Consider the following 26,563-nt stretch of genomic DNA (forward strand, 5'->3'; position numbering starts at 1 on the left):
TCGAAACGTTGCAGCTTGGAACTGATTTCCCCATAGGAAATAATGTTATAAATGGGGGATTGGTTCCTGAACCAAGGCCCGATACCCTATTTTCACCAAAAATACCCCAGAATTTTGTACTTGGTCAATTATAGATGAGTAATATAGCTACATTAATGTATTTCTATTGTAAATAGCAATCATATTGCTTTGGAAGGACTTCTTTGAGGAGACTTTGCTGGACTTTTTGAAGGGTTCTTGGCTGGAGTCTTCTCAGGAGTCTCGGCTGCAGGGTTTTCTGGAGTCCTGTCTGCTTTCTTAAAGAACGTGTCCAAGGAAGTTTGGACAGACGGTCTCCAGGGGGATGAACGGGTCGACCCGGCAACCTTGCTCGCTGGGGTCAGATCAAGCGTTGTAAGTCGAAACGGATGTCATAAAATGGAACAGGGTGTCCATTTATAAATGTTGTCAGTGGGAAACATTGTAACCCAAAGTGTTGCAAGTCAAGGACTGTCTGTATACCTGGGCTAGAGGCGATGCTGCCCAAAGCTAGGAGGCCTGAACGCCAAATTATTACTGGGTAATTTTTTGTCATGGGGAAAAGAGGGCACGAGTGACAGGGAAAGAGGGCAAAGGAGACAACGGCAGGGTGGGGGTATGCGTACCACGGGTTTAGAAACAATGTGCTAGAAGACACGGGATTCACCCAAAGAGCCTCGTGTGCCCACTCTTGTTTAATACCCCCATACCCTGCTCACCCCCTTGCCCCCACCCTCCGCCTCTGCTGCCCCCGGGGACAGCCCCCAGGTGCAGCGCGGTGCCAGCCAGGGGGATGCAATGCAATGCAATGCAATGCAATGCGTGGCGGCTCGCCCAGGCCGGGGGGGTGAAGCCCGCAGGTGCGGGGAATGGGATGCAATGCAATGCAATGCGTGGCGGCTCGCCCAGGCCCGGGGGGTGAAGCCCGCAGGTGCGGGGAATGGGATGCAATGCAATGCGTGGCGGCTCGCCCAGGCCGGGGGGTGAAGCCCGCAGGTGAGGGGAATGGGATGCAATGCAATGCAATGCAATGCGTGGCGGCTCGCCCAGGCCGGGGGGTGAAGCCCGCAGGTGCGGGGAATGGGATGCAATGCAATGCAATGCGTGGCGGCTCGCCCAGGCCCGGGGGGGGTGAAGCCCGCAGGTGCGGGGAATGGGATGCAATGCAATGCGTGGCGGCTCGCCCAGGCCGGGGGGTGAAGCCCGCAGGTGCGGGGAATGGGATGCAATGCAATGCAATGCAATGCGTGGCGGCTCGCCCAGGCCGGGGGGTGAAGCCCGCAGGTGCGGGGAATGGGATGCAATGCAATGCAATGCGTGGCGGCTCGCCCAGGCCCGGGGGGTGAAGCCCGCAGGTGCGGGGAATGGGATGCAATGCAATGCGTGGCGGCTCGCCCAGGCCGGGGGGTGAAGCCCGCAGGTGCGGGGAATGGGATGCAATGCAATGCAATGCAATGCGTGGCGGCTCGCCCAGGCCCGGGGGTGAAGCCCGCAGGTGCGGGGGATGGGATGCAATGCAATGCGTGGCGGCTCGCCCAGGCCCGGGGGTGAGGCCCGCAGGTGCGGGGAATGGGATGCAATGCAATGCAATGCAATGCAATGCAATGCAATGCAATGCAATGCAATGCGTGGCGGCTCGCCCAGGCCCGGGGGTGAAGCCCGCAGGTGCGGGGGATGGGATGCAATGCAATGCGTGGCGGCTCGCCCAGGCCCGGGGGTGAAGCCCGCAGGTGCGGGGCGGTGCGGGGCCCGGCTCCCCCTCCGCAGCTCTGGAAGGTTCCCGTTCGCATGAGGGGGAGGCGCAAAGCCGGCTCGGCCCCCGGCGCCGCTCCGCTGCAATGTCACTCGGCGCCGGCGGCCGCGGGGAGGAGGCGGCGCTGCAGCCGGAGCCGGAGCCGGAGCCGGAGCCGGGCAGCAGCAGCGGCGGCGGCGGTGGTGGTGGTGGCATGGCCCCATCTGCAGCCTCCCGCGCCTAGGCGGGATCGGGATCGGGGTCGGGGTCGGGGTCGGGGCGGCGGAGCCATGGCCAAGGACCAGCTGAAGCCGCGGCTGTGCCACATGCTGAAGGGCGAGCAGGGCTACGGCTTCCACCTGCACGGCGAGAAGGGCAAGAGCGGCCAGTTCATCCGCAAAGTGGAGCCCGGCTCCCCGGCCGAGGCGGCGGCGCTGCGGGCCGGGGACCGCGTCGTGGAGGTCAACGGCGTCAACGTGGACAAGGAGACGCATCACCAGGTGCGGCCCCGGCCCCCGCCCCGGCCCGCACGGGTCTCAGGGCAGCACCCGGACCCAGCCCCGACGTCCCGGGGTCCTCCCAGCCGCCCCTGCCTGCTCACGGACATACCCTGCGGGGCCAGGGCCAGGAGGAGCTGGACTAGAGGTCCAGACAACTGCCCTAAAACCCTGGGGTCCTCCCAGCCAGCCCCCTGCCCGCTCACGTAGATGCCCCGCTGGGCTAGGGCCAGGAAGAGCTGGACAGGAGGTCCGGAGAATTGCACCACAGTCCTGGGGTCCTCCGAACCAGCCCCCTTCCTGCTCACATAGATGCCCCGCTGGGTTAGGGCTAGGAGGAGCTGGACAGGAGGTCCGGAGAATTGCACCACAGTCCTGGGGTCCTCCGAACCAGCTCACATTGATGCCTGGCTGGGCTACGGCCAGGAGGAGCCGGCCAGCAAGTCCCGGGACTTGGTGGGGAGGGCATCAAGGAAGAGGTGCAGGGAGCCTCAGCAGGAGGGTTAGGATGAGGAGACAGGGTGGTTTCTGGCTCTGTTTTTGCGACCGTGGGGCTCCCTGCCTAGCGGGGCAAACCCCTGACCTTTGCAGGGGGCTGGGGAAAGGCTAGGCAAATGTTCAGATGAGGTTCTTTGGGTCAGTCCGAGCTCTTTTATTAGATCAGCTCAAATAGTTGGAAAAAATGTACCGCCCCCGAGGCAAATGTTCGGCGCTTGTTACTAGGGTAAAATGGGGATTTCTGTTGATTGCAGATTGAACTGGACACATAACGGTGGGGACGAGATCTCTTGCTGGCTCGGTGCTGAGCAGTTCTGTGTGGCTATCTGTTTAGGGCAGTAGGGGCTTGAATATATTCGTAGCTTAAAGTATATGGCAGGGACCCCCTGGAAGCGTGCTGCATTTGTCAGGTATTGGTCTGTCTCCTGCATGCTTCAGGGACCGCCCGGGATGACTGGGATAGTGGGCTTCGGTGATGAATTGCTGCTAGTGGGTCCTAGAGGCATGGGTGCTTGATGATCAACTCATTGGCGCAGTGATCTCTCCAGCCAGGGTGCCAGCTGTGAGGTCCTTTTAAGGGTGGCACACAGCGTGGTGCAATATTAGGGGTGCAGACAGCTATGCATGATTCACAAGGTAAACCCAGAGATTTTAAGTAATATCAAAAACGTCCTGCCCTGGTGTGGGCTTTTTTTTTTTTTTTTGCAACTTTTTTTTGGTGGTCAAGAAACAAGTGAAAGCTAAGAGCTGGCATTTTCGGAGGGCCAGGAGTGCCCAGAGTCCAGCAAGGGGCCCTGAGTATAAGGTTGAAAACCGGTGCAGGGCGTTGGAGCAGTTTGTGGTCTCGGTAGTGCTGCAATATGGAGTTGAGCTTGCTGACACCCACACTGGATTTGGCTCTTATTGTTTGTTCATTAGTAAAACAGACCCAGGCGAGCCGAGCACCCTCTGCAAAAGTGAACACGAGCCCTTTCGTTCTGATTTGGAATCGAGTCAGGCTCCATCTCTTCCTCTCTTCTAATTGCTGGGAGGAAAAGGGAGCTCCTGTTACATATGGAGCTGCATTTCCCATCGGAGAAGTGTCAGGGCTCTTCGTATGAAAATCTGATGGGGTGATGATGGGTGATTTAACGTGTCTGAAATGTGTGGGCTTTCTAGTTGCGTGGCGTAAGTGAAACGAGGGGCCTGTCATCTTCTCCATGTTTCCTTCTCCTTGCAAATAGCCCAGCAGATTTCAAAATATTCAGTGTTTCGACAAATAAAGTTAGCATTTGGGATCTCAGCAGGTAGGATGACGTCATGAGGCTGGCAATCCTTATGCTTGAGGACAAAATGCCCAATATTTTCTGGTGCTCCTTGCCCTAAGTGATACCAGGGTGCCGGAATAAAGGGCAATACCAGGGTATTGGACTCCACGGGTTTTCCCATTCTCTTCAGCACAGTGGCCTTTGAGCTAATAACCCTTTTACCTCTAGCACTGAAATGACCCGTAGCAAAGATCCTTAGTCTGTTCACGGTTGTTGCAAGCTCGGGAAGTTGACGTTTTTGGACATTTTCATGGTGTTTGTTTGTTTCCCTGACTTCTGGTTTGTTTTTTTTTCCTCCTAAATGCAAACAAGCTGCAAAGCTAAATGTGGAAGGTCTGTTCAAGGCACCACGCTCCTATCTTGGCATCCTCCTCCTCAGTATTTGTGACTAGGCAGGAAAATGAATGTGTGCTGGTTAACGCTGCACAACTATAAGGCCGCTGCCTAAACCACCCTTGATGAGAGCTATAACTATGGGGAAAAATCCATTTTACAATTGGCTGGGCTGAAGCATAATTTACGGGCAGAAAGTGGCCTTTACTAATGTGGGAGAATCGCTCAGCTTTGGTTCTCTTTGCTTAGCAATGGAAGTGCTTTTGTTGCAGAGCTGGTGCAGTTACTTCTGTTCTGTCTTCCTTCGGCTGCGTCCACATTTCGGGGGAAAGGTGTGTTTCTTTATGTGCAGTATTGGCTAGCCCAGGTTAAAGTCCTAGCGTGGACAAGGCAGGTTGCAGTTGTAACACTCCTCTACCATTTAACCCTGGGTGACCTCTTCCCTGCTTATCTAGTGCAGTTCAGATCCCCAGATGAGCTGGCAGCTGAGATGAGCTGGTGCCGGCCCTTAGCAAAAGCTCCTTTTCAATTGTGAACCTGGTTGTGGATTGCTGGGCATGTTTGGGAGAGGGCGCAATGTCGTTTTAATGGTCCGCTTCACAGCTGCGTTTCAGCAATGATGAGGTAAGGCGGGGTGGAGATTGCCTTGATAAATATTAGCCCTGGAGCTTTGCTGGGCCTGCAGCCTGATTCTTCCACGCCAGATTTGTCAGGATCCTGCTAATTGGCCCGGCACTTCAAATGTTAACGAAGGTTGCGTAATTATAGGGAGGCATAAGGAAAGTCCGTCTCGGGTCTTGCCCCCAAAAAGCAGTCACGCACAGACTGAAGACGCGCAGTAATTGATTTCAAACCTGGTGACTGCCCCGTGCTAGCCCACCTCTTCCTGCCAAAAAGCACTGTTAGCAACACCAGGAAAAGCTGTTGGACTGGGTGTGCAGTGATCAGCAGAAACAGAAAGACGTTCATGTTCCCAAACTTCGGTGTATGCTCTAATTATAACGGCGATGAGGCTGGCAGGAGGGTTGCAGAATGACTTTCCCACACAGGGGGTGAGAGCTTCATCACTTCAGACATTAAAAGCTAGACAGTTTCTTAGATGGTAGGGGCTGGAGGAGACCTTACAGCTCCCCTGCACGTGGGCAGGAAAGACCACTGGGATCAGATGACCCCAGCAAGACAGGGAAAAGAGTTGGGAAACGCATTGCAGGGAACAAAGCTGAATGGGTCTGGGAAATGGCTGAGAAGAGGGAGGACTAGGTTACTGGTGTCTGTAAGCTCTGTAGGTAACTAAGCCCTGCAATACTTGTGAGTTAGGGGTTTTATCAACCTCATTGGACAGAGGTGAAACTGCGGCACAGAGAAAACAGAGTGCTTTGCCCAAATCCCTGGAGAGAGTCCGTGTGCAAGCTCGGATCGGACTTCAGAGACCTTCGCTCCTGCTGTTTACTAGACCTCAGACTTCAAACTTTTGAAGTCGTTGTCTGGTAGGGCTCCAGTGCCAGAACTGAAAAGCACGGTGGGATTGTGGCCCCTGGGATAATCCTGCTGCCCAATGCCTAGGTGGCCCCCAGTTCCAGTTACACCCTTTGGCTGTCTTGCTTCCAGCCTCAGCAGCCTGTGGAGGGTATTCACCTTCCGGGTCTCCTCAGGTCAGGGTGGAGGCATGCTGCTGGGGAGAAGCTGGCCTGGGGGGACACTTGCCCTGCTTGTGTCCGTGCTGTCTCTATTGTATAGCAAAGCTGGGGCCTCCAGCAGCTCCCACCAACACCTGCCCCTCCAGAACAGCTGTCTCATCCCATTGAAATGGTCTGAGCAGTCGTGAGCCCAGCAGTTCAGTGAGCTACCAGGAGGAGCCCTGATGATGAATCCTTTTCACAGCCGCCTCCTCCCTTCCACCATGTTTCGTTGTCAAAAAAGCCTCGATTGCTTTGCAGATGAACGGAGGGGCCTCGTGGGGTCTTCCGGCATGAGCTGTAGCTAGTGCACGGTTGCATTGCTTGCACCATAACTCTGTGGGCTTGTTCGGAGTCGCTAGTTTTCGATGGGTTTGGGGGGCAGGGTTTTGCCAGCCTTGCAGTGCTGAAAGAGTTTCCCTGGGCCGTGGCTGCTTGCAGCAATCAGGGACTGGACCCGCTGAGCTGGGAGCTCCCTGCCTGGCTTGTGCTCCTAAGATGGCAACAGGCGAGGAATTTGGCAGCATCCTCTCTGCAGAGGTGCACAGCAAGGACTTTGGGAGTGCTCTGAAGATGCTGACACTCTCCAGGGGACCAAAACGCCCCTTCTCCCTGGTGGCTGTTGCAGGAGGGCCCAGAGGTGTAGTCAGGATTGGGGCCCCATTGGGCAGTGCTGCCTTGGGAAGTGCCGTCGCACCCTGGTAAGGGCTAGGGCTCCCTGCAGATGCTCTGCCGACTGAATGGTCCTAGCCAGTTGGGGTGGCACCTGCGTCCCCCACCACAGCCACCCCTGCTGCCCGGAGAGGCTGACTTGCACCATCACTGCCTCCTATCTCCCTCAGCAGCTAGTGTGATGCCGAATCCCAGCAGGTCTGATGGGGAGAGTGGGGCCTGATTGAATAGCACTCTCCAGGCGGGTAATGGATTGTTGGCTCCAGGTCCAGGGCAGACCGTGGCACGACAATCAGCATTTGCTGGATGAGCAGGTTCAGGAGGAGTCACAGGCAGTCCATAAATTTCTCCTTGGCCATTTCTCGCAGGTGGATGCCAGTGCGATGCCCCTGAATGGAGAGTGCCGCGGAGTCAGTAAATAGTGGGCAGTCTGTTTGTCACTTATAGCCTTGGAGAGTGCCATCCATCCTGTCTGGCTGTGACAGCTTGGAGCAAGAGGGCCAGGCCCTGTCAGAAAGCACGGTGCAGGAGTAGTCTACTGGGAGCGAGCAGGGACAGGCCTGTGCGTGGGCTGGGCTGGTGCTGCTGCATGGGAAGTGTCTGGCTAGCTCCTTACTGGTGTCTAAGGTGATTGCACAGCCCTGGACAGCAGGACACAGCATGGGCAGGATGCAGCATGCAACCCCCACCTTGTCCTAAACTGAGGAAGAGAAAGCAGCATCCTGTTTCAGGGTGCCTGTCCTCTGAGACCTCCAACAGGGAGACCAAGCGAGGCCACTTTGGAGGTCTTTGGTCATGGGGCATCTTTTCCTGTCCTGTCTATAGACCCGCCTGTCCATCATGTCCGTGGGCTGAGTGCCTCATGCTCGTGAGTGCATTTATTCCTGCACGCTCACAAGCACGTGCTTACCCACCCACATGCAGGACATGCAGTGCCGTCCTCCCCGCTCCAGGCTGTGGCACAGCGTGACTTGTTCCAGGGCACACAGGAAGCCATTTGGCAGAGCTTAGCAGCCAACCTAGGCCCGTGCCCATACCGGTGCCTTCACTTCCAGACCCTCCCGCTCCCCTGCGGTCTGGGCTGCCTTCACCGACTCCTTTCAGACTGTCCACCACTTTGAAAAAAACCCTTCTGAGGACAATGGCTCATTCACTACGAACCGAGAGGGATTCCAAGGAGAGCCTCGGAGGTGACAGGCCCCCTCTCCGTTCCCAGCCCCTTTGGCTGACATTTCCTTTCCTTATCTCGGCTGTCTGACAGCACGCAGCCAGGATGAATGCACGGAGCCGCATAGTCGCTTTCCTAAATAAATGGGGAGTATCGAATATTTGGGGAATACATTGCCCAGTGGGGAATATCGAACAAAGATAGACCTGAACAAAGCTTGTGTGAGCACCAACGTGCAGCGTCGGTCTCGCTCTCCTCTCTCGCGCATACATGCTCATGCTCAGTCTCTCTGTCTCTGAAACAAATCAGAATAAAGGAAACTGGGAACGTTTAGCAAATGCTGCCTGGCAAGGTCCATCCAGCTGCTTGTTTTTTTGGAGAAATATAACCCCATGAAGTAGGAGCTTTTCTGGTCTCTGTTTGGCTTTGCATGCACTAGAAAAGATTGTACCAATGCAGCAAATCGCAGTGCAGGGGTCCTTTCAGAGCCTCCATACCAGGGAGAGCGGCCTGGCATTGCATGTACCCTGTTGTGCCATTTGCAGCTGCCTCGCTAAATCTCTCCTCTCCCTTTTCTCCAGGTTGTGCAGCGCATCAAAGCCGTGGAGGCCGAGACTCGCCTGCTGGTGGTGGATAAGGAGACGGACGAATACCTGCGCAGCCTGCGCCTGACGTGCACCGAGGAGATGGTGCACACCGGGATCCTGCTGACCTCGACCGTGTCGCCAGTCAAGTCAGCCAGCAGCGACAACGGAGACGTCTGGAAGCCCCAGCTGGATCTGAGCGGCGGGGGTCTCAAAAGGCACTCGCACAGCTTCAGTTCGGAGAGCGGGAAGAAGGTAAGGGGGAGAAGGAGAATTACGTGGGGCTGGGGCAGTACAGACAACCACCTGCAAGTCCAGCTGGCCTTTGCCAAGGGTGCTGTGACTGCAGTGTCTGTGGTTGCTCTGCAGCCACCAGATGCGCACCGAGTTGGGTTTAGTAGTGAAAGGTAACAAGGTGCTTGGAAAAAACCGTGCTAGGAGTTGGCACTGACCCATGCAGATAGGGGCAGAGCTTTCCTGGAGACTCTGCTCTCCGCACCCGTCGTGGCAGCTTCCTTGCTGGCGGCTGAAGTTCTGGGGGCTCAGCAGCCGTTTGAGAGGAGCTTTGGACGGATGGGCTGAAAGTGGGGAGGGAAAGCGGGTGATTGCTGCTTGAAGTGGCGTCAAGTCCTGCGCTTGCTTCTCTGGGGCCAGCAGTCCTGTTGCTGCCCCGACCACGATCAATGGAAGGGGATGACCTTTGGGATGTCAGCAGGGTTTGGAGGACTGTTCATCCCTCTGCCCTGCATCTCCTGGTATGCCCCGCAGGTGAGAGCAGGGAATGCCTGGCCGCTGGTGTTTAATCAAAGCCCTGGGGCTCACAAATGCATGTTCTCCTTCCTGTACTTTTATGCAGCAGGGGAATATCTGAGGCTATTGTGATCCTGCTTTTTCTCGCGTTGGGCAGGATCTCAGCTGCTTTACAAGCTGTTTATATTTTGCCTGGGAGACTCTTCGTCGAAGTGTCTTTTACAACGGCTTTGAAGTGGGAAGGAATTCAAGGTGGAAAATGTCCAGTTTCCATGGCTGGTGCATTGCTAGGGCTGGTCTCGTGGAGACAGGACGGGCTTGCACTCGGGAGAGACGCAGGAGTGATTTATAGCTGGGCTGCCCTCGCTCGTCTGGGCTGGTGATACAGTGCAGGGGCGCTGCCTGTCTCAGGGCTGGTAATTCCCCTGGGGTTTCTAATAGCAAATGCCCCTCCTGGAGCCAGGAAACCCCCTCCTGTGACTCCGTTCTATCTCTGAGCTTGAAACCAGCCCTCTTGGGTTAGGGAGGGAGAGTCGGACCCATAGCTCTTGGGAAGGGCTCAGTCCCATTCCCCCATGTGCTGCAGCAGGGAGGTGTAGAGGGTCTGACTGACCCTCTACCTTGCAGGTCCCCCCTGGGTGGCACTGGGCACCGTGTGCCCACAAAGCCTGTCCTGTGGGGAGAATTACCCTGGAGGCCTGGGTTACGATAGGACCTATGTGTTACATGGTGCCCTTCATCCCTAGACCCCTGCATGCTTTAGGCATCATCGTCCCCAAATGTCCTGAGCTGGTAGAGAAGGGGGTTGAGATGGAAGAGGAGAGCCACGCACTCAGGTGTTGTACTTAGGTCCCGGTTTTCCTTGGGGATGTAGATGCTTACTACGTCCGCTCCGTGGGATGGGAGTCAGCTCCCAGGGGGTTGCCCTGTCCAGCCCCATAATCCGAGAGTCGTTCAGACGGGTGATGCGGCGGTTGGTGAGAACCCAGCAGAGCCTGGGGCGAGGCGAGAGAAACTCAGCAAATGCCTCATTGTTCAAAGTTGCGAAATTTGTCCAAAGAGAGCTGCCGAGAATGCCGCTCAGCCAGCTCACGCCGGTCCTCGTTCACGCCCCGCTGCTGCCGTCTTGGCTGCGAGCACCCGGAGAGGGCCCTGGCCTGGAGGAAGCACGGAGCCAGTCGCTACAAGCTACCTCGTCGGGTTCGGGCTCCATCTCTGAAACCTCTGCTGTGTGCATTGCTGTCACACCTGCCCGGAGGATGTCAGGGCCACGCCAAGTCAGAGAGGCAGTGAGGACCTGGGGAGGCATTGGTGAAGCTGAAGCCTAGTTTCTCTGTTGTTCTGTATGAACCTGGAGGTGACTAGGCCTAAACTTTTGGGAGGCTAAGTAGATGCAGAATTTCCCTTTCCTTTTCCCTTTGCCAACTAGTGAAGCAACAGGGCACCGGGGTCCTGACGCTCCCTCAGTGCATCATGAAAGCTGTGGCTCACCCATGGGTGGCGGTGGCTTTTCATGTGCAGGACACAAAGGAACGATTTTTTGCTGGGACACGCTAGCCCGTCGGAGGGGAGCCGCGGGCACTTGCATTGCATCGGCTTGGAGACTGGAAAGACCGCAAGCGGTCAGGGCGGGGTGGTTTGGGGAGATGTGGGTGGCCAAGCGGGCAATGGCAAAGCAGAGCCAATCATTTCAGCGTGGGAGCACGGCACTTCCCTTCGAGCAGTCGCTCAGTATGTGGCTGCGGGGCTGGGATTGACTTGACATCGCCCAGGATTATTTTACTTCAAGACGTGAAATGACTTCTTCAAAGCTGGGTAATGAATGAGGGAGAGGGAGCACAAATGTGTTTCTGTCCTGCAAAGCCCTGTCTGGAGCCAAGGGCAGAGCTCGGGTGGGCTGGGAGCCATTTGCACAGTGCATTGTTTCAGCTTGATGAGTGCGACGCACGAGGGTGCCCTTGGTGTCCCATTCAAGGCACGCTGAGGGACAGACACTTGGGACCCTACTCGATCGTGCTTTGCACAGGAACGGCGTCGGTGAAATGGGGTACAAGATTAACGAAGTAAATAAAGTTGGGGAAAGTTAACTTCTTGTATCAGTAAAAATAAATACATAAATAGCATTCCCATTGTAATAGGTGGCGGGCATCTCAGCGACTATTAGCAGTGACAAAAAGGGAGGAGACCAGCTGGGACCAAACCAGCCCCTAATTTCTCTGGGTTAAACATTACCCTGGGTTGTCCCCACGTGTGGGAGGTCGTGACTGGCTCTGTAGCTCCTTTACCAGGAGGCCGGGGCAGTGCCAGCAATGAATGCTGTGGGCGCACATTGCTGCCCTGCATGGCAAAGGAAGGGGGACCCGTATTTCCCCCTAGCTGCACTCTGTCAGTGCCTGGCTGGGTTTGGGAGCTGGCCTTCCTGCTCAGTCTGGGCCTTGTGTGACGTTGCCCCGTCTCTCATCACAACTACATACCAGGTAGCACTGTTGTCCCCATGGGTTCCCGCGGTGGCAGCCGGAGGGGCTGTCCTGTAAAAGGCCCCAGCCTTCAGCTTTGCTCCAAATGCAGGAATCTCGCCCGTTCCCACGCCGCCGGAGCTGGGAGCAGAGCCCTGGTGCAGAGCGCGCGCCTGACTGACTGCTGCACACGGACGAGCTGCTCCGGCTGCAACCTCAGGGGTCTTCTTTACCCAGCTGCAGCTTTGGAAGGACAAATAACCCTTCTCTCTCCTCCCCCTTTCCACTCCAAGCAGCTGCTGTTTGAGAGCGTATCCTGAGTAGCGCCACTGAGGCACCCACTGCCCAGGACACTGGTCCTTTAATGACCATTGCAGTGCAACAAATCATTCAGCATTTATTACAATCCCCCTGGGATGGCACATCAGCAGGGCCCTGTGCCAGGAGGTTATGTCACCGGAGCCTGAACTGTGCTAGAATAAGCCCTGAGAATAAATGGGACTGCTGTTGTTGGGAGAACGGCCTGGGGGGGTGTTTCTCTTGCAGTACGGCGCAGCATGCACAGCCAGCAGGTGCGGTCCAGCGAGAACCAAGGGGACAGGCCCTGGGATGGCGAGATGCTTTGGGCAGGGCACAGACTGACATGGAATATCCTTTGCTGCTTATTTCACCTCGGAAAGCAGCCAGGTCACAGGAGAATGGCAGGACAGAAAATAAAATAGGTGCGTTTCACCTGCTCAGCCCTCCTGGACAGCTCCGCGCCGCTTGTGTACTGGGGAGAGCCGACGGTGGAATAGCAGAGTCTGCTCTTGGGGTATTTTTGCTGTCTTTGAGCTCCCGCACTGCTCATGGAGCCGTGTAGTAGGCCTGGACTCTGATCTGCCGCGTGCTGTTGGGATTCGGAGCATGCTAGACTTGAAAAGGGAGCAAAGATCACCTCATCTGACCTCCTGTGCAGGCTAGAGAATGCCACCCCGCGTCCCCGTGCTGAGCACACGGCCTGGTGTTTGCCTGGCTGGCACCTTCCAGAGCGCCAGTGGCACAGCCTCTGTCAAGGGCTGGGGTTGGCACATCCCGGAGCTGTACAGAGCTTTCCTCTGAATGGGAGGCATTGGGTGGCAGCCCCCAGACACCCGTCTCCTTGCATGAAAGCCAAGAGCAGCATTGGGAGCTAGAAGGATCCTGCCTCCTAGATCTTTGCTTTTCTCCACACTCACTTTCAAGTTGCTCTGTTCTTACCTGGGTCTAAGCTATCGGTAGAGACCGCTGGGATGGGAGTCAGCTCTGACCTATTCCCATTGCTCTTCCTATGACTGGTTGCAGAGTCAGGCCATCAGGGGACCATCATATCCTGGCATCTGCTTCTCTCCACGGTGCAGCAGCAATAGCTGAGCTCTACATGGTACCCGGGTCCTCAAAACTGTATAAGCAGCACCATGCTGTGAAGCACTATGGGGAATCGCTGCTTTAGTGGCACTCAGTTTGAAGGCCGTGGATGCTTTGTCTGGTAGAGAGGTGTCTGTGTAAGTGCCCCTTGTCTGGCCTGGCTTCCACCAAGCATAATTAATGTAAGGCTTAAATAATCCATTTGTGGTTGACTCTGCCAAACCCCTTGAATATCATCTTCATCTCTTGGCTGGAGGAAAAGCGGTGCGTGTCTATGTGTGCTCTGACCTTAAACTGTCTGCACCGTGAGAAATCCAGAAGAAAGTTTGCTGTTTACTACTAGGAATAGAAAAAGACACACATCTGCTGTAAGGCTCCTGCAGAGCTGGTATGGCATCTCGGCCCCTAGCGTGCCTTACTCTAGAGAAGGGTGGTCTCCTGGGTTCGTAGCTCACGTGGTGAGCAACCTCGGTGGTTAACACGCACTCGGGTGGTCTGTAGATATGTGGGGTGCCAGGAAGGCGGCAGACAAGGGAGGTCCCTCATCTCTCAGGTTTGGGGCCAGGTCATAGCTCCAGGTGCATGGAGTGGGGGTTGCAGGCTTTGCAGGAAGAGTGCCTGCACGTGAATATTGGTTAAACCGAGCCCTTCTGTTGTTTCTTTTGCAATGCCCCTCAGAGTCGAGAGCAGGTGGATCGCATGGCAAAGGAGGTAAACGTATCTGTGCTCGAGGCACGTTCAAATCAGGGTTATTCTGTAGCTGGCAGTGGTATCAGGGGCGGGGGGTGCTGGCAGAGACTGCTTCTGCCTACCTGCATTGAAGACAGATTTCATAGACATCAGGGCTGGAAGGGACCTTGGAAGATCATGTGTTCAAGAGCATGAGAAACCTGCCAAGCATTTGCCCTCTGAGATTGCGAATGCCACTGCAGCTGGATGTGGCTTCTTTTGGCACCCCGCTGCCCCTGCGGGAATGTTAACAAGCCAAGCTAAACCTCGGTGCGACTGCACTGAAGTCGTTGGAGTTGCATCCGGGAATAATTAGGGCCCGCCGATTCCCCTGCTCCGAGCCGTTGGAATTTGCCTTTGTGCAAAAAGCTGCTCTGCGCAAAGATGCCTCCTCGTGTTGTTTCTTGTCGGGGGGCTGGGCCCCAGCCTGACCCGGAGCGACATGATAGCCAAGAACAAATCCCGCGACCGGCCAGGGGAGCAGGATGTTTAGGCAGCTGTGGCTGGAGCAGTGCTCCCTGAGGAGCGGGGCAGGGGTCCGCTTCATTGCAGGGCGGCTTTCGTGCCTCGCACAGGCCGTGCCTGAAGAAAGCTGCTTGTCTGCTGCTGCTGGCTCCAGGTTGCTGGGCTTGCTGGCATGTATTAAAGCCCTTGGAGAGTGGAACCTCTTCGAGCCACTTCCACGATCCGCATCCATTCGTTGTGCAAGCTCGAACGGCTGCTGAGACACTTTCGTCATCCGCCTAGCACCAAAAGGGACAGTGGGTTGCCCCGATCCTGGCCTGGGTGAAATGAAACCTAATCTCTAGCTCGCTTCCGCAGAACCAGGATTTGGCTCTCCACACGCTCGACCGAGCTTGCGAGAGAAGAGGTGCCTGGCGGGCTGACCACCTGGGGACTGACGGCCTCTTGTCCTCTGCAAGCTAGCAGTGACCGGACGAGCTTTGCCCTCGTCGCCTGTGCCAGCATGACTCATCCTCGTGCTGAACGGTCACTGCTGCACGAGCCGGTGTCTCTGCCTCCGTGGCCCGGTCCACCCCGGACTGCTCTGCTGAGGCAGCCAGCCAAGCGCGGGAGCAGACGTGATGGGGTGCTTTGATGCCGATGCGGAGACGCATCTCTTGACACCTGGACTGGCACCAGCCCCCAGGCCAGGAGTGCGGCACGTTGGCTGGGCTGTCGTGGAGCGGGGCGGCACTGGCCGTGTGGGCTGAACAACCGCGGTGTGGATGGAGATGGTTTCCGAGAGCTCCCAACCCATCCCCTTTCTCGGGAACAGAGTTCCCCTCAAGACAGCATCCCAAAGGCACCGCCTGCATGGCTCCTTCTCCGGCGTTATAGCTTGGTCACACGTTCGAAATGCAGCGGGAGAAGCACTGATCTGCATTTGGGATCTGGGGGGTCCCAAATGTCCTCCAAGCCCAGCCCTTGGGTTTTCCACTATTGAAGCCGGGTGCCCTGCTGCTCTGCAGCGTGGCTTTTTGTTGGGGGTTTTTTGTTTTTTTTTCCTCCCAAATTTTTGGCAACAAACATGTGCCTTGTGCGGTAGCTCACGTGGCCAGTATCAGGGTCTAGCAGCTGTACACATGCCTCTGAAATGCTAATGCAGGCAGATGTAGCCGCTGATTGCCTTCCTGACACTTCGTAGGGGTTTAGATTAACAGTTACCTATGAGTCATTGCAGCACACTGGGCTTTTCTTGGTTCTCTTCCCAGAGGCTCTTTGCATAACCTTGAACAAACCCTTTCCCCGATCGTGCAGAGGTGGTTGGAAGATGGGTCCTTATGAACCGGCCATAGAAGTATTCACCAAATCTTTCCTTGCTGCTTTTTTCTATGCCCTTTGCTACTTGTAACTTGCTCTGCGCCTCGGCCTCTTTGATCCCTGCATCCAGGCGGACAAAAGAAAGGGTACGGGCTGATCCTTGCTGGGGAAGAAAAGCAAATGATGGATGATGCAGAGAAGGCCCGAGCTGCCCATGCTGTGTTTTGGGCCGTGTTAACGGCAGTGCCGTGTGTAAGACGCAGGGGGTCATTTATTCCTCTCTGCTCAGCGCTGGTGAGGTCTTGGCTGCAGCACTGGGTCCGCTTTGGGTTGCTGCGCTTGGAGAAAGACCTGGGCAAATCGGAGACTGACCAGAGGGGAGCAACAGGAATGAGGAGTTTAGAAACCATGACCTTAGGGGAAAGGGTTTGAAGAGAAGAGCGAGGGGTGGCCAGCTTTCCAGCACGGAAAAGTTGCTCTAAAGTGAATGGTAATTCATTGTCTCCAGTGCCACCGGGGAAAAGCAAAGAGAAAATCAGCTCGATTTGCTGCGGGGATCAGTTAGGGTGGCTGTTACGCAGCCTTCGACCACGAAGCATGGCACAGGTACCTCGGAGGCTGTGGAGTCTCTTATACTGGAGGTTTCAGAGAAGGGATTAGGCGCAGGCAGCCTCTGTGGGTGGCGTACAGACTGGCGAGGGAACGGGCAGCAGAGCAGCAGAAAGCAGAGCAGCTGATGGGGCAGCACTTGCCCTTCCTCACTGCAATCACTGAAAAATATGTCCGTGTCCCCATGCAGAGTCCCCAGGCTCAGCAAAGGTGGAGGCTGCACGACGAAAGGTGGTTCTCCGGTCACCAGAATCGCCCACCGTCTGCGCCGCTTGCAGGCGTGGGAAAACTGCATGAGCAAGCCGGAAAGTTGGTCAAGTCCAGGACGGCAGGGAGAGGCTTGTTTGAGCCTCCTTTGTAACTGGCTCCAGCATCACCTCTCTTGTCTTGCCTGGGCAGGGCCACATTCCCCGGTCGGTCTGCGGGCCTGTCCTTTGCAGCGTGCCACCTGCCGTCCCTGTTCCCAAAAGCAGCTGTGGGCAGCAGGCACGTGCAATGCCCCCTTGTCCAGAGTCCAGCATTTCCTCCCTTCTGCTTGTCTGGCCCCAGGCCGCACAGGCAAGTTGAAAGGGCTGCTCGCAGCCCTGACCGCTGATAAAGGAGGCTTTCTTTTTTCTTTGCTTGACCCTTAGCACATCAGCCCGTGTGCTGGGATAGTGGGTCTTAAACCTCCTGCAACTGGAGGCATAATAACAAGCCAGGACAAGGTTAGTCCCTAGGCACCAATGAGTATTTTTGCTAGGGAAGCGCTGGTTAAAATGTGCCGGCCCCGTAAAGGAACCACCGATGCGCGCAGGTGCAGATTTACGCTGTTTACATCAAACCAAGTGGTAAATATTTACACTCCTGATAGGGTCAGGAGGAAGAATTCATTTCCTGTTTCCAATAACCTCCGAAGAGTTGCAACATCTTCTCTTCCCGCATTCTCCCCGAGCCCTGGAAAGCTATTAAATGCTGACAGATGTTTTAAAAGGCCTCTGCCAACATAGTTGAGGCCCAGCATCGTAGGATGACTGGGAAGAGCCAAGGGAGTGTAACACGAGCACAAATGGCTGCGGGAATTATTGTGACGAAAAGGGCCAGGGATAAGTGCATGTTTTCAATTAAAGCGCTCCCCCGCGGCGTCTACGAGTCCCCGCGCAGCTGTCCAGGCATAAGCACGGCCAAGTGAAAGTGGTCACTCGCGTGGTTGTTTCTGGTCAGTCTCGTCTCGTTTGCTCGACCGTTGTAAGGTCCATGGGGCAGGGACCCCCTCTTTGCTCAGTAACGATACAGCCCCGGCAGCGGTGGGGGGGTGGTTCTGGCCCAGACCAGACGCTCTTAGGCACTTCTTCAGCAGAAATCAGCGGTGCAGAATAGCTTTTTTTAGAGCAAGGTCCGACGTGAGCATCCAAGCTGATGTTAGGAGCATAGATAAATTGTATAAGATTCTGGAAAATGTGTATATAAACACTTTTATAAAGAGGACCGGCCCTGTGTCGGTATGTCTTTAGGCTTCCCTGCCTCTGCAGCAGCTGTTTTCGTGGGCCTTGCACAGTAGTCGTCCCTTCTCTTCTGTTATGGTTTCCTTGAGGCTGCAGCTTAATCATAACTTTGGCGCTGAGTGGCGGAAGAAGCTTGATGGGAGGCTTAAGTGAATTTCCCTGCTCTCTTCCCACCTCTCTCCTGCCCCACCTTGTTCCAGTTCTTGCTCTCAGGTGCTCTGGGGGCGTCTGCATTTTGCCGTAGCAGAGCAGATCAACCGCAGCATCCCTCCGGGCGGTGAGGTTGCCAGCGTCCTGCCTGCCCTCGGTTCCCGTCAGCAGAACAACACCGGTGTGGAAGAATACCTGGGAGTTTTCCCAGCAGGGGCAATGGCACCCTGCCTGATCTGGATTGCTTCTGCCATTCTTATTCAGGATCATTTTGCACTTGTCCTCCTGCCCTCTGCCTCCTGGGGGGGTCCCTGACCCTGCCTCCCCACTGCATATGTTGCAGCCCAGTGTAGGAAACCCCAGAGCTAAGGGTCTGGGCCCTAATTTATTGCCACCAGCTTGCAAAATACAGGGCTTTTTCAATGGTGGTTACTGCCCTGGCAACTCTCATAGCTGGAATTCGCGGTTCTTTCCCTACCCCAGACTCCTTTTAAATCGAAGCCTGTCGCCAGAGACCGGGGTGATGGGAGCAATACGGGAGGCAGAGCATAGGTGCGTCGTTGCCACGTTGTCTAATCCTGCTCCAAAATATGTCTAGAGGATGGAGGGGGAAGAGGAGGAAGAGGAAGGCAGCCAGGGAAGGCCCCAGTACTCTGCCCACTGCTACCTTGGTGGATCTGCAATGCTAATACAGTGGCGGGAAATGTCTTCGAGCCGGCCTGGGCCAACATGGCATGTGCATGTGTGTGCACACGTGCGCGTGTAACCTATGGGGGTGGATAAGTTATATGTCTCCCTCCTCTCTGCTCCATGCCGCGTCCCTGGAAGGTGCGGGGCTTTCACAGCCCTCAGCTTGGCAGCCTGGCTCTTTAGTGCTACCCGGGTCCTTAGCTCTAGGAATCCCGTTTGGTCCCTGGCCTTGGCTGAGAGAAGGGCACTGGGGCTAGGCACGGGTTTGCCTGGGATCTGAATGGCTGTGGGCCTCGGGAACAACCTTCCCCGTCTCGAGGGAGCACGTAGCTCTCTTCTGCATGCGTCTTGAGCGTCCCCGTCCGGAGACCCATCTGCGGGAGAGTGTCGTGGCTCTCGCTGCAGCTGCGAAAGGCTTGGAGGGCCCCAGGTCGGTCTTGGTATTGGCAAAATAGTGGTTGTTTGGGGTCTGAGGTCTTACACTTCGAGGGGACAGAAAGAAAAGAGCTATCCACTGAGCTCCATGTATATGTCAGCGGACATATAGCACAACCCGCAAAACGGACGCGCTCCACCCTCGCTTCAGATCTCCTTTACGGCCTCCCTTGCATTTGCTCCCGGCTCCCCGCTATTGCGAGCAGCCTCCGAAACGGTGAGGCAGGTCACTGGCAGGGCAGCCCGAGGAAGCTTAAATTGCAGCTGCCTGTAATACCTGGCTTGCGAGAGCCGGGCAGGAGTTCAGTTTCCAGCACTAATTAGCTCGCTTATAACCTCCGTGGAAAAAACAAATGGTTGACCTCGGCTGCTCGGTTTCTGAGCAGAAGGAGCCGGAGAGCCGAGGCTGCAGGGTGAACAGCCGCCCGTGCATCTGCAGAGCGACAGGGCTGCGCTGGATGAGCCTGCGCGCCGGCGCGGACGGAGCAGTGTGCCTCCGAACGAGCACGGCCGTTGCAGCTGGGAGCGGAGCCTGACAGGCTGCAGCAAGGGCATCTTTAGGGCCAAGTGCTCCCTTTTGCTCAGCGCTTGGATTTTCGTCATCGAAACCCTGCTGAAGGAAGAAGCGGTGAATGGCATGAGGCTGTGCTGTATGCAAGGCCCAGGCCTTCTTCCACGCTCGCTTCCTCAGATGAACAAGCAGCCGCGTTGGAGCCCGCAAGGTTGCATCTGACGTGCAGTTCATGTCGGAAGCGGGTTTCGAGGCCAGCCCGAGAGGGCTGTCTGTAAGGTCGGGAAGCCTCCAGGTTATGAAGCTAAAGGGGAAGGGAGTTGCAGAGAGAAGGAGAGATGTGTCGAGCCCTTTGTGCACCGTGGCTTGGCTGCGTCGTTGATTTGGAGCTGAGCTCCCCATGATAAGCCAGCCTGGGTCCCCAACTGAAGCCTGCCAAAATCACTGCAGTGCTTGCTTTGGAGGGCTCAGGTTGCTGCACCGTGGAGGCAGCACTCTCCCGACACGCGGGCTCATACCGTGAAAGCAGAGGGTCCCTCTCGGCACACGAAGCCAGACACCGGTGGGACATTTCCTCTCCCTCCGGACCCTGGAGGATGATGCTGTGTGCTGCTCGTGCCCCTGCCTTTGCCTGTGGTGCTGGTCAGCTTCATCCTCCTCATTTTAGAGACAAGCAAATCGGCAATGGCGGGGCGATTCTGGGGTTGAGACCCCCAGGTCACCGTGTCCTAGGCCTGTGCCTTAATACAAGCTTGCCTTGCCTCTCCAGGGTTTTTTCACTGTGTTGTATCAAGCCTTTTTTGGTACCAGTGCTTCTTGCTATAGGGTCATCTTGAGGGAAGAGACACAAACTCTGGTTGCCTTTCCTCTGGCACTAATGGCACCTGAGACTATTGGACCAGAGAAAGTGCCAAGCATCTCGGTGAACTTCGGCGGGAGGCGAGGATTCACGGGCGATGCCTTTTGCACCTGAGCTTCGTTCTTGTCCAAGTCCGCTGGAAAATCCCTCCCTCGGGCTGGCTTCTGCCAAGAGCCTTCAACTGTTTGAACAATCCTGCTCTGCGTTCCTGTGATTCCCGACCTAGGCCTTGCAGGCGTCTGGGCCAGATCTGATAGAGCCGGTAAATACACCCAGCAGCTACTTTGGAAAGAATGGGTTTTTCAGGCGGTTGGTGCTTGCGAGAGTGCAGAGGCATTGCTTTCCAAGCAGAATGAGACCCTTCGTTTTGCAAAAGCCTCTCGAGAGGGGATGTTGGGTTGCTCTGGCCTCTGATTCTTAGTAGCTGGGGATGGTGCCGCTCGCTTTGGAGAGGCTGGTGAAGGGCTGCTGTGCTTCAGGTGCTTGAGAAGAGGGCAGGGACCCAGGAGATCTGGGCTTCTCACGCCCCTTGGATGCTGACTAGTTGTGTTGCGGGGTACATCATGCCTCACCCGTCTGCCTCTCTTTTATTCCTCGGTCAAGCCTGGATCCTGGTCACAGACCTGCTCCCCTGCATGGGGTTAATCAGGTCATTTCTGGATACCGGGATGTGAATAGTCTCAGTGGAAAGGGAATTACTGGATCCCGAGCTCAGGTTTTGGCAAACCCCTGGAGGAGAAAGTCAACACGTGTTTTTATGGTAGCACGTAGATGCCCCTGCAGAGGTTGCGGTCCGATTATGCAGGGTGGTGCGTGGACATATAAGAGGGCCCTAAAGGACATCCCTACTTTACCAGTGGGCAGCTGAGTAACCTGGGTTGATTAAGGGACTTGCCTGAGGGTACGCAGAGTCTGTAGCAGAGCTGGGAGCTGAACCAGGACCTCCCGAGCCCCCATCCAGAGCCAGGGGATCACAAACCCAGGAGATAACTCCATGCTAAGAGCTGAACATGCTGAGTGTTTTCCTCTCTCCCCCTGCTACCACATTCAAAACCAGCCTGGCTTTCACCCTTCACCACGTAAGGATGTAAGGCGCTCGGGGAATCGGACAGGGGTTGCTGTCCCGCTGGACTTTTGCTCCCCTCCCTGCGGGACACCGACACGCAGTGTGCCGGGACCCGTGTTCAAGCCAGGGGCTCGCGCGGGAGAGAGGGAGGCTGGCCAGCTCTTGCGTGCAACTGCTTGCCCTCCTGAGCGCCTTGCCGGGGGAGGCTGGCTGCCTGGTTATTTTGGAGTCGGGGTGGTGGCAGGAAGCCCCTCCTGAGGAGGAAAGGATCCACCCCGCGGCAGAAACTTCCTCTGCCTCGATATTTTTAGTGAAACACAAAGCAAGTGGAAATGAGCTTGGAGGTAGGAGCCAGATTAGCATCAGGATTAATTGTGTGCCTGCCAAGGCGCCTTTTGTTCCCGGGGACGCAGACTCCCTGGGTCTCTGGCCAAAGGAATTCCTGAGTCCCGAGCAGGGTGGGTGCTGCTCTGGCATCTCGGCCCCCGGAGCAGGAGGCTGGCTGGAGCAGCGTCTCCCATGGGAAGAGCTCGGGGACCTGACTCCAAGGTACCTGTCCGTGTGCAAGACCCCGCACACTGAGATGAAGTTGCTGGCAACCTCCAAGGTCTGTCCTTTTGGCCCAGGTGATCCTAAGGCACAGGCCCGGGGTGTCCTGCGGTGTGCCAGGAACAGCTCCCAGGTCCCTTTGCTGCCAGCGTGGCCCCCCGGTTGCACTGCCCTAGCGGCGAGCTGCGCCGTGAGGTCCGTGCTTGTGTCGTGGGTGGCAGGACCGGGACTTGGGGCCCTGGGGCTTGGTCAGCCGAAGTAGGGCAGCTGGTAGGGAGCAGATGCAACGCGGTGGTGTCCCTCCTTCATCCGGCGATCACCACTTAAGGCTCAGTGGAAGAGAGGAACGACTGGGCCGAAGGGTCTCTACTGCTGGAATTACTCTCATTTTACCCTGCCCAAGTATATCGGTGGTGGTGGTATGTTCAATTTGCAAATGCAAGTCAAATACTCCTGCTTTGGATTCAGGTACTCCCTTGCCCCTGCCACTCTTGAAATGCTTTTAAAGCCTGAGCTTCTGAGCGAGCCTTGCAGCTCCCAGTGATGGAGGACTTCTCCGCAGACGGAGAAACTGAGGCACAGCGTGGGTAAGCGGCATGCCCAAAGTCCCCCCGAGAGCCCGAGCAAAGCTTAGACCCCAGGAGTCCCGATCTGCAGATCCTTGCTCGGACCGCGACAGGGCTGCGGACAGGCGGGGAGGGAAGCCCGAGGCTCCGGCATGGCTGACGGTCTGTGTTAGGGCAGGGTAGATACCGAGAGGGTTTTGCACGGACGCTGCTCGGACCCGGTTCCAGCGGCGCTCCCTGCGTCAGCCTTGGAAACCTTCCCCCTTGGAACGAGCATCTTCTGGTCTCCACCTGCGAACTCGAACGGTTCAGAAATCTGCTCGTCCTGCCCTTAGCCTCAGCCGTCCTCCTGACTTAGTGCGTGTACACCCATGTACCATCCTTTTCCTCCTCTCTTCCATCTAGTCCTTTACAGCTGTTGGACTGGGAAAAGTCCCAGGGCAGAAACGGGCACCAATTGCCATCAATCATCATCATCATAAAAGATATCACGTCGACTCAAAGAGCCTTGCCTGCCTATGTCCTCAGACCAACATGGCTACAACCAAACACCCAGTTGCCATCCATACCTTTGGGGGGAAGTGGGGACCACCGTGTTTTCAGTGCAGCTGGCATTTTCACTGAAAATGGCAGATTCAATTTTCACAAGCCCTTTTCTACTTCCCTCAAAGCCTCTTTGGGTGTTAACACAACCCTGCATTGGGTATTTGCCTGCGAACTTCGCATCCTGGTCATTTGCTTTGGGGGTTTCACTGATCGCTTCAGTTTTCTCTTGTTTGCTTATGACCCCGTTTTGTGGGGAGGTCTTTCTTGTCCCGGGGGCAGCCCTGTGGGCTTGGGTTTCCCAGAGCACCCAAGGGAACCGGCTCTTGGCTCCTGTTGGAAGTTGGCGCCTATCTCCCTGCGGTGCTTTGCAAAATCCCAGCCGGGACAGTTACTCTAGAGCTAGTTTTGTCCCGTTCTCATTAGAAGGGCTTGGCCAGTAACTCCCATCCTTCCCAGTATGGCCCAGTGCCATGTTTATTTTCAGCATCAGTGATCTTTAAAGAGAAGTGGGGTCTCGGTTCCCCGGGGGCCGCTCTGCTCCACCCCGCCTCAAGTTGTTTATTGCTAAGTGCTGGAGGGCGGCTTTCTTCACCGTGCCTATGGGGCTCGTGTACTCAGACCCCACAGCTGCCCGGGTGGGGTGGCGGGGTGGGTTCCCACCTCCAGAGTTTACAAAGTTTGTTGGCAACAAGCCTGCGCGACGGGCGGGGAGAGGGAGGCCCGTGGGATAGGAGTCACACGGGCACTTCCTGGCGCTCACTTGTAAGAATCCCGCGGGCTCCGTTCTAGCCATCGTCCCATCCCGCATCTTCCTGGCCTTTGCTAAGCTTGCGTAGTAATGCTGACGGATGGGACTTGCTGCTATTGCCACGGGTACGGGAGCAAATGCCTTGCGATCCCAGCTGTGCCCCCAGCGCCGCATCCTGCCCCAAAGGACGTCCCATCTGAAAAGACAAGACGGTAAAGAGGACAGAGCCAAAGTGACCTGCTCGGAGCCACCCAACAATTTACAGGCAGCCCTGGGAGGGGACCCAGATCTTCAGGCTCGCTGCCCAGTGCCTTTTCCAGGAGATCACGTGGCGCTCCGCTTGGTTAACAGCCCTGATGTGTGGGTTGGAGTCGGATCTGCCTCCCCTCCCCGAGCTGCGGCGGCAGCAGGGTAGGAGGGATTGAAAAGGCAGCAAAAAGTTTGCTTTAGTCACTAAAGGCAGCCGATCTGACGGAGCAAACGCACGCACACAGCAGATCTCTGTGTGGAGGGGAGGCGCCGGTCTTACATAATGGGTTTTCATAGTGGAAACACGTGGAACTAATTTAAAATATACACGTTCTTTACAGTAAGCGCTCCAGCTCTTGGAGGGGCCAGCAGCGCTCCAGCCGCTGGAGGGACCGTGCTGAGAGTTTAAGCGAGCGGCGTATAACCCATAAGGCACCGTGTACCTGCTGTTTTCAGGTTAATGGCATGTTGGTGCTGTTTGACAGGGATGTCCGCAGATCCTCCCTTGGAGGTGGCTGAATAGTTTTAATCCCTGCAAGGGAAAGTGATTTTTTTTTCCCCCACCGTACAGAGGAAGTCAGTGCTGGTATATTGGCACGAGGTAGAACGAGGCTATTTCTAGCTCCCGGTCCTGTGTTCAGACGGCTAGATGCTGAGAGCTCACAAGCACTCGGGTGTCTCGGACCAGATTCAATTTGCAAATTCTTATATGTGTAAATATATGAGAAATAAAGTTCCGGTTTATACCTAGGGTAAATGTGATATCTTTTATTAGACCACCTGAATAGGTGGGAAAATTGTTCTTTACAAGGTTTTGGGTGCAAACACCCTTCTTCAGGCATAGGGAGAGCCTTATATATGTTTGATAGCAAAATATATCCATAGATGAAAGGAATGAACGGCATGAAACCATTCAGAATTATTTCTGGCGAGATCCAAGTCGCAAACTCATTTCATTGCAGCTTTTACATGAAGCTCTGAAGCCGCATTGTTGGGTTACTTTACATGAAAACTGCCTGGGCTGGAGGTTTTTGCTGACTGATGTCTGTGTTTCTCATTCAGGCTCTGCTAGTTTGTTCTTACCAGGTCAGACCAACTCTGCTGGCATCAGTTTGAAGTCAGATTCCTTCTATTGTCCCATTGGCAGCTATTCTCTTAAGGTGAAACCTCTGGCAAAAATCCTTCTTTTCAATAAGAAAAGAGTAGGGAAAGGGGCGTTGGTTGTAGCCGTGTTGGTCTAAGGGCACAGGCAGACAAGGTTCTTTGTGTAAATCTGATTTCTTTTATTAGATCAACTTAATTAGATGGAAAAATTCTTCTTTGCAAGCTTTTGGATACAAACACCTTTGTTCAGGCAGAGGGAGCGTCTGCAGTTGTGGTCCCATCCAGACCCTCCCTCAGCCTGAAGAAGGGTGTTTGTACCCGAAAGCTTGCAGAGAAGAATTTTTCCAGCTATTTGAGTAGGGAGAGGAGCATTTATTCGGTTGCTTCAGTAACTCTGTACCTTGTCTGTCTGCCAGGTTTGATATAGGCATCTCCATCACCATTGTGTGCTGAGAAGAGCCCATCAGATCCAGCTACTTCTTGTCCATAAACACTGAGCCCTGTTTAATGAGGGACCACGGGTGTGTCCACAAAGGATACTTAGCAGTTACTTAACAGGAAAGGCCTTTCCAGTCTGCATGCAAAGGCCAGGGTTATGGAAAACAGAAGCCAGACAAAGGATAGGGGAGGTGTGGTGCCGCAGCTTTCCTCTGGGTGACAAACACCACATCACCCTTCTGACACCCAGAGCTCTTCAATTCACTATAAATGACCCCCTCCAGGATATACATTGTTGATACCTGTTTTCCAGAGGAGGCCAAGACTCCCTGACGGTGATGCGGGGAGTGCAGGAGCCAGGGGTCCGAGGTGCTGCTCCCCTGCTTTCCCCAGCACATTTTTTGCCATCTGTAAATCTTGTTAAGTGAAGTTAATTGAAGACAATAGACAGGAAAGGAATACCCCAGTCTAAACCTGTAGGGTCATATGATTAAACCCTCTTAAGGACTTACTAGGGGAAATCTACTTAAGGAAATGAACAGCACCAAAAGCTGGAGGCAGCAGGTAGGCAGGGCACTGGGCTGACATGGCTATCGCTGAGTTGCTCCAGAGCTGGGATGTCTGGTTTCATCCTTTTCAGAGATGTTCTTATGGGGTATTTAATTCCTGTTGGGATAATGGGAAATGTCAGTGTTTGGAGCAGGGAACTTGTTGCATTCAGGCTCAGCGTGACTCTCCCGGCAGCCTCTGGACAGTTAGCAGGGCATCGGTGCCACAACCTCCTCCAGCTCATCCTGCCTGGGCCCTTCTTGGTGGCATAAGCTTCAAGGAGGAGTCCTCCCTGCTGATCCTCTGTCACTTTTTCCAAGCCCAAACAGTGACAGCCTTGTCCTGTTTCTAGAGACTGCATTCAGTGCCATGAATCCTCCCTGTGGAAGCGGCTGTGCTCCCAGAGATGACTCACACCCTGCTTGACAGCCCCAGTTTGC

General features: G+C 55.5%; 1 protein-coding gene across 1 annotated transcript in view; it reads left to right on the top strand.

Annotated features, from left to right (window-relative positions):
• The first annotated feature begins 1,789 nt into the window (after positions 1–1,789).
• NHERF2 (NHERF family PDZ scaffold protein 2) overlaps positions 1,790–26,563 on the top strand; it is a 71,310-nt gene continuing 46,536 nt past the window's right edge. Inside the window, exons 1-2 of the mRNA XM_006270492.4 lie at positions 1,790–2,250; positions 8,483–8,740. Coding sequence (XP_006270554.3) covers positions 1,807–2,250; positions 8,483–8,740 — 702 coding nt within the window. The 5' untranslated portion in view covers positions 1,790–1,806. The remainder of the gene's footprint in view (positions 2,251–8,482; positions 8,741–26,563) is intronic.

The sequence above is a fragment of the Alligator mississippiensis genome, chromosome 13 (assembly GCF_030867095.1).
Source record: "Alligator mississippiensis isolate rAllMis1 chromosome 13, rAllMis1, whole genome shotgun sequence".
Taxonomy (NCBI): Eukaryota; Metazoa; Chordata; order Crocodylia; family Alligatoridae; genus Alligator; species Alligator mississippiensis.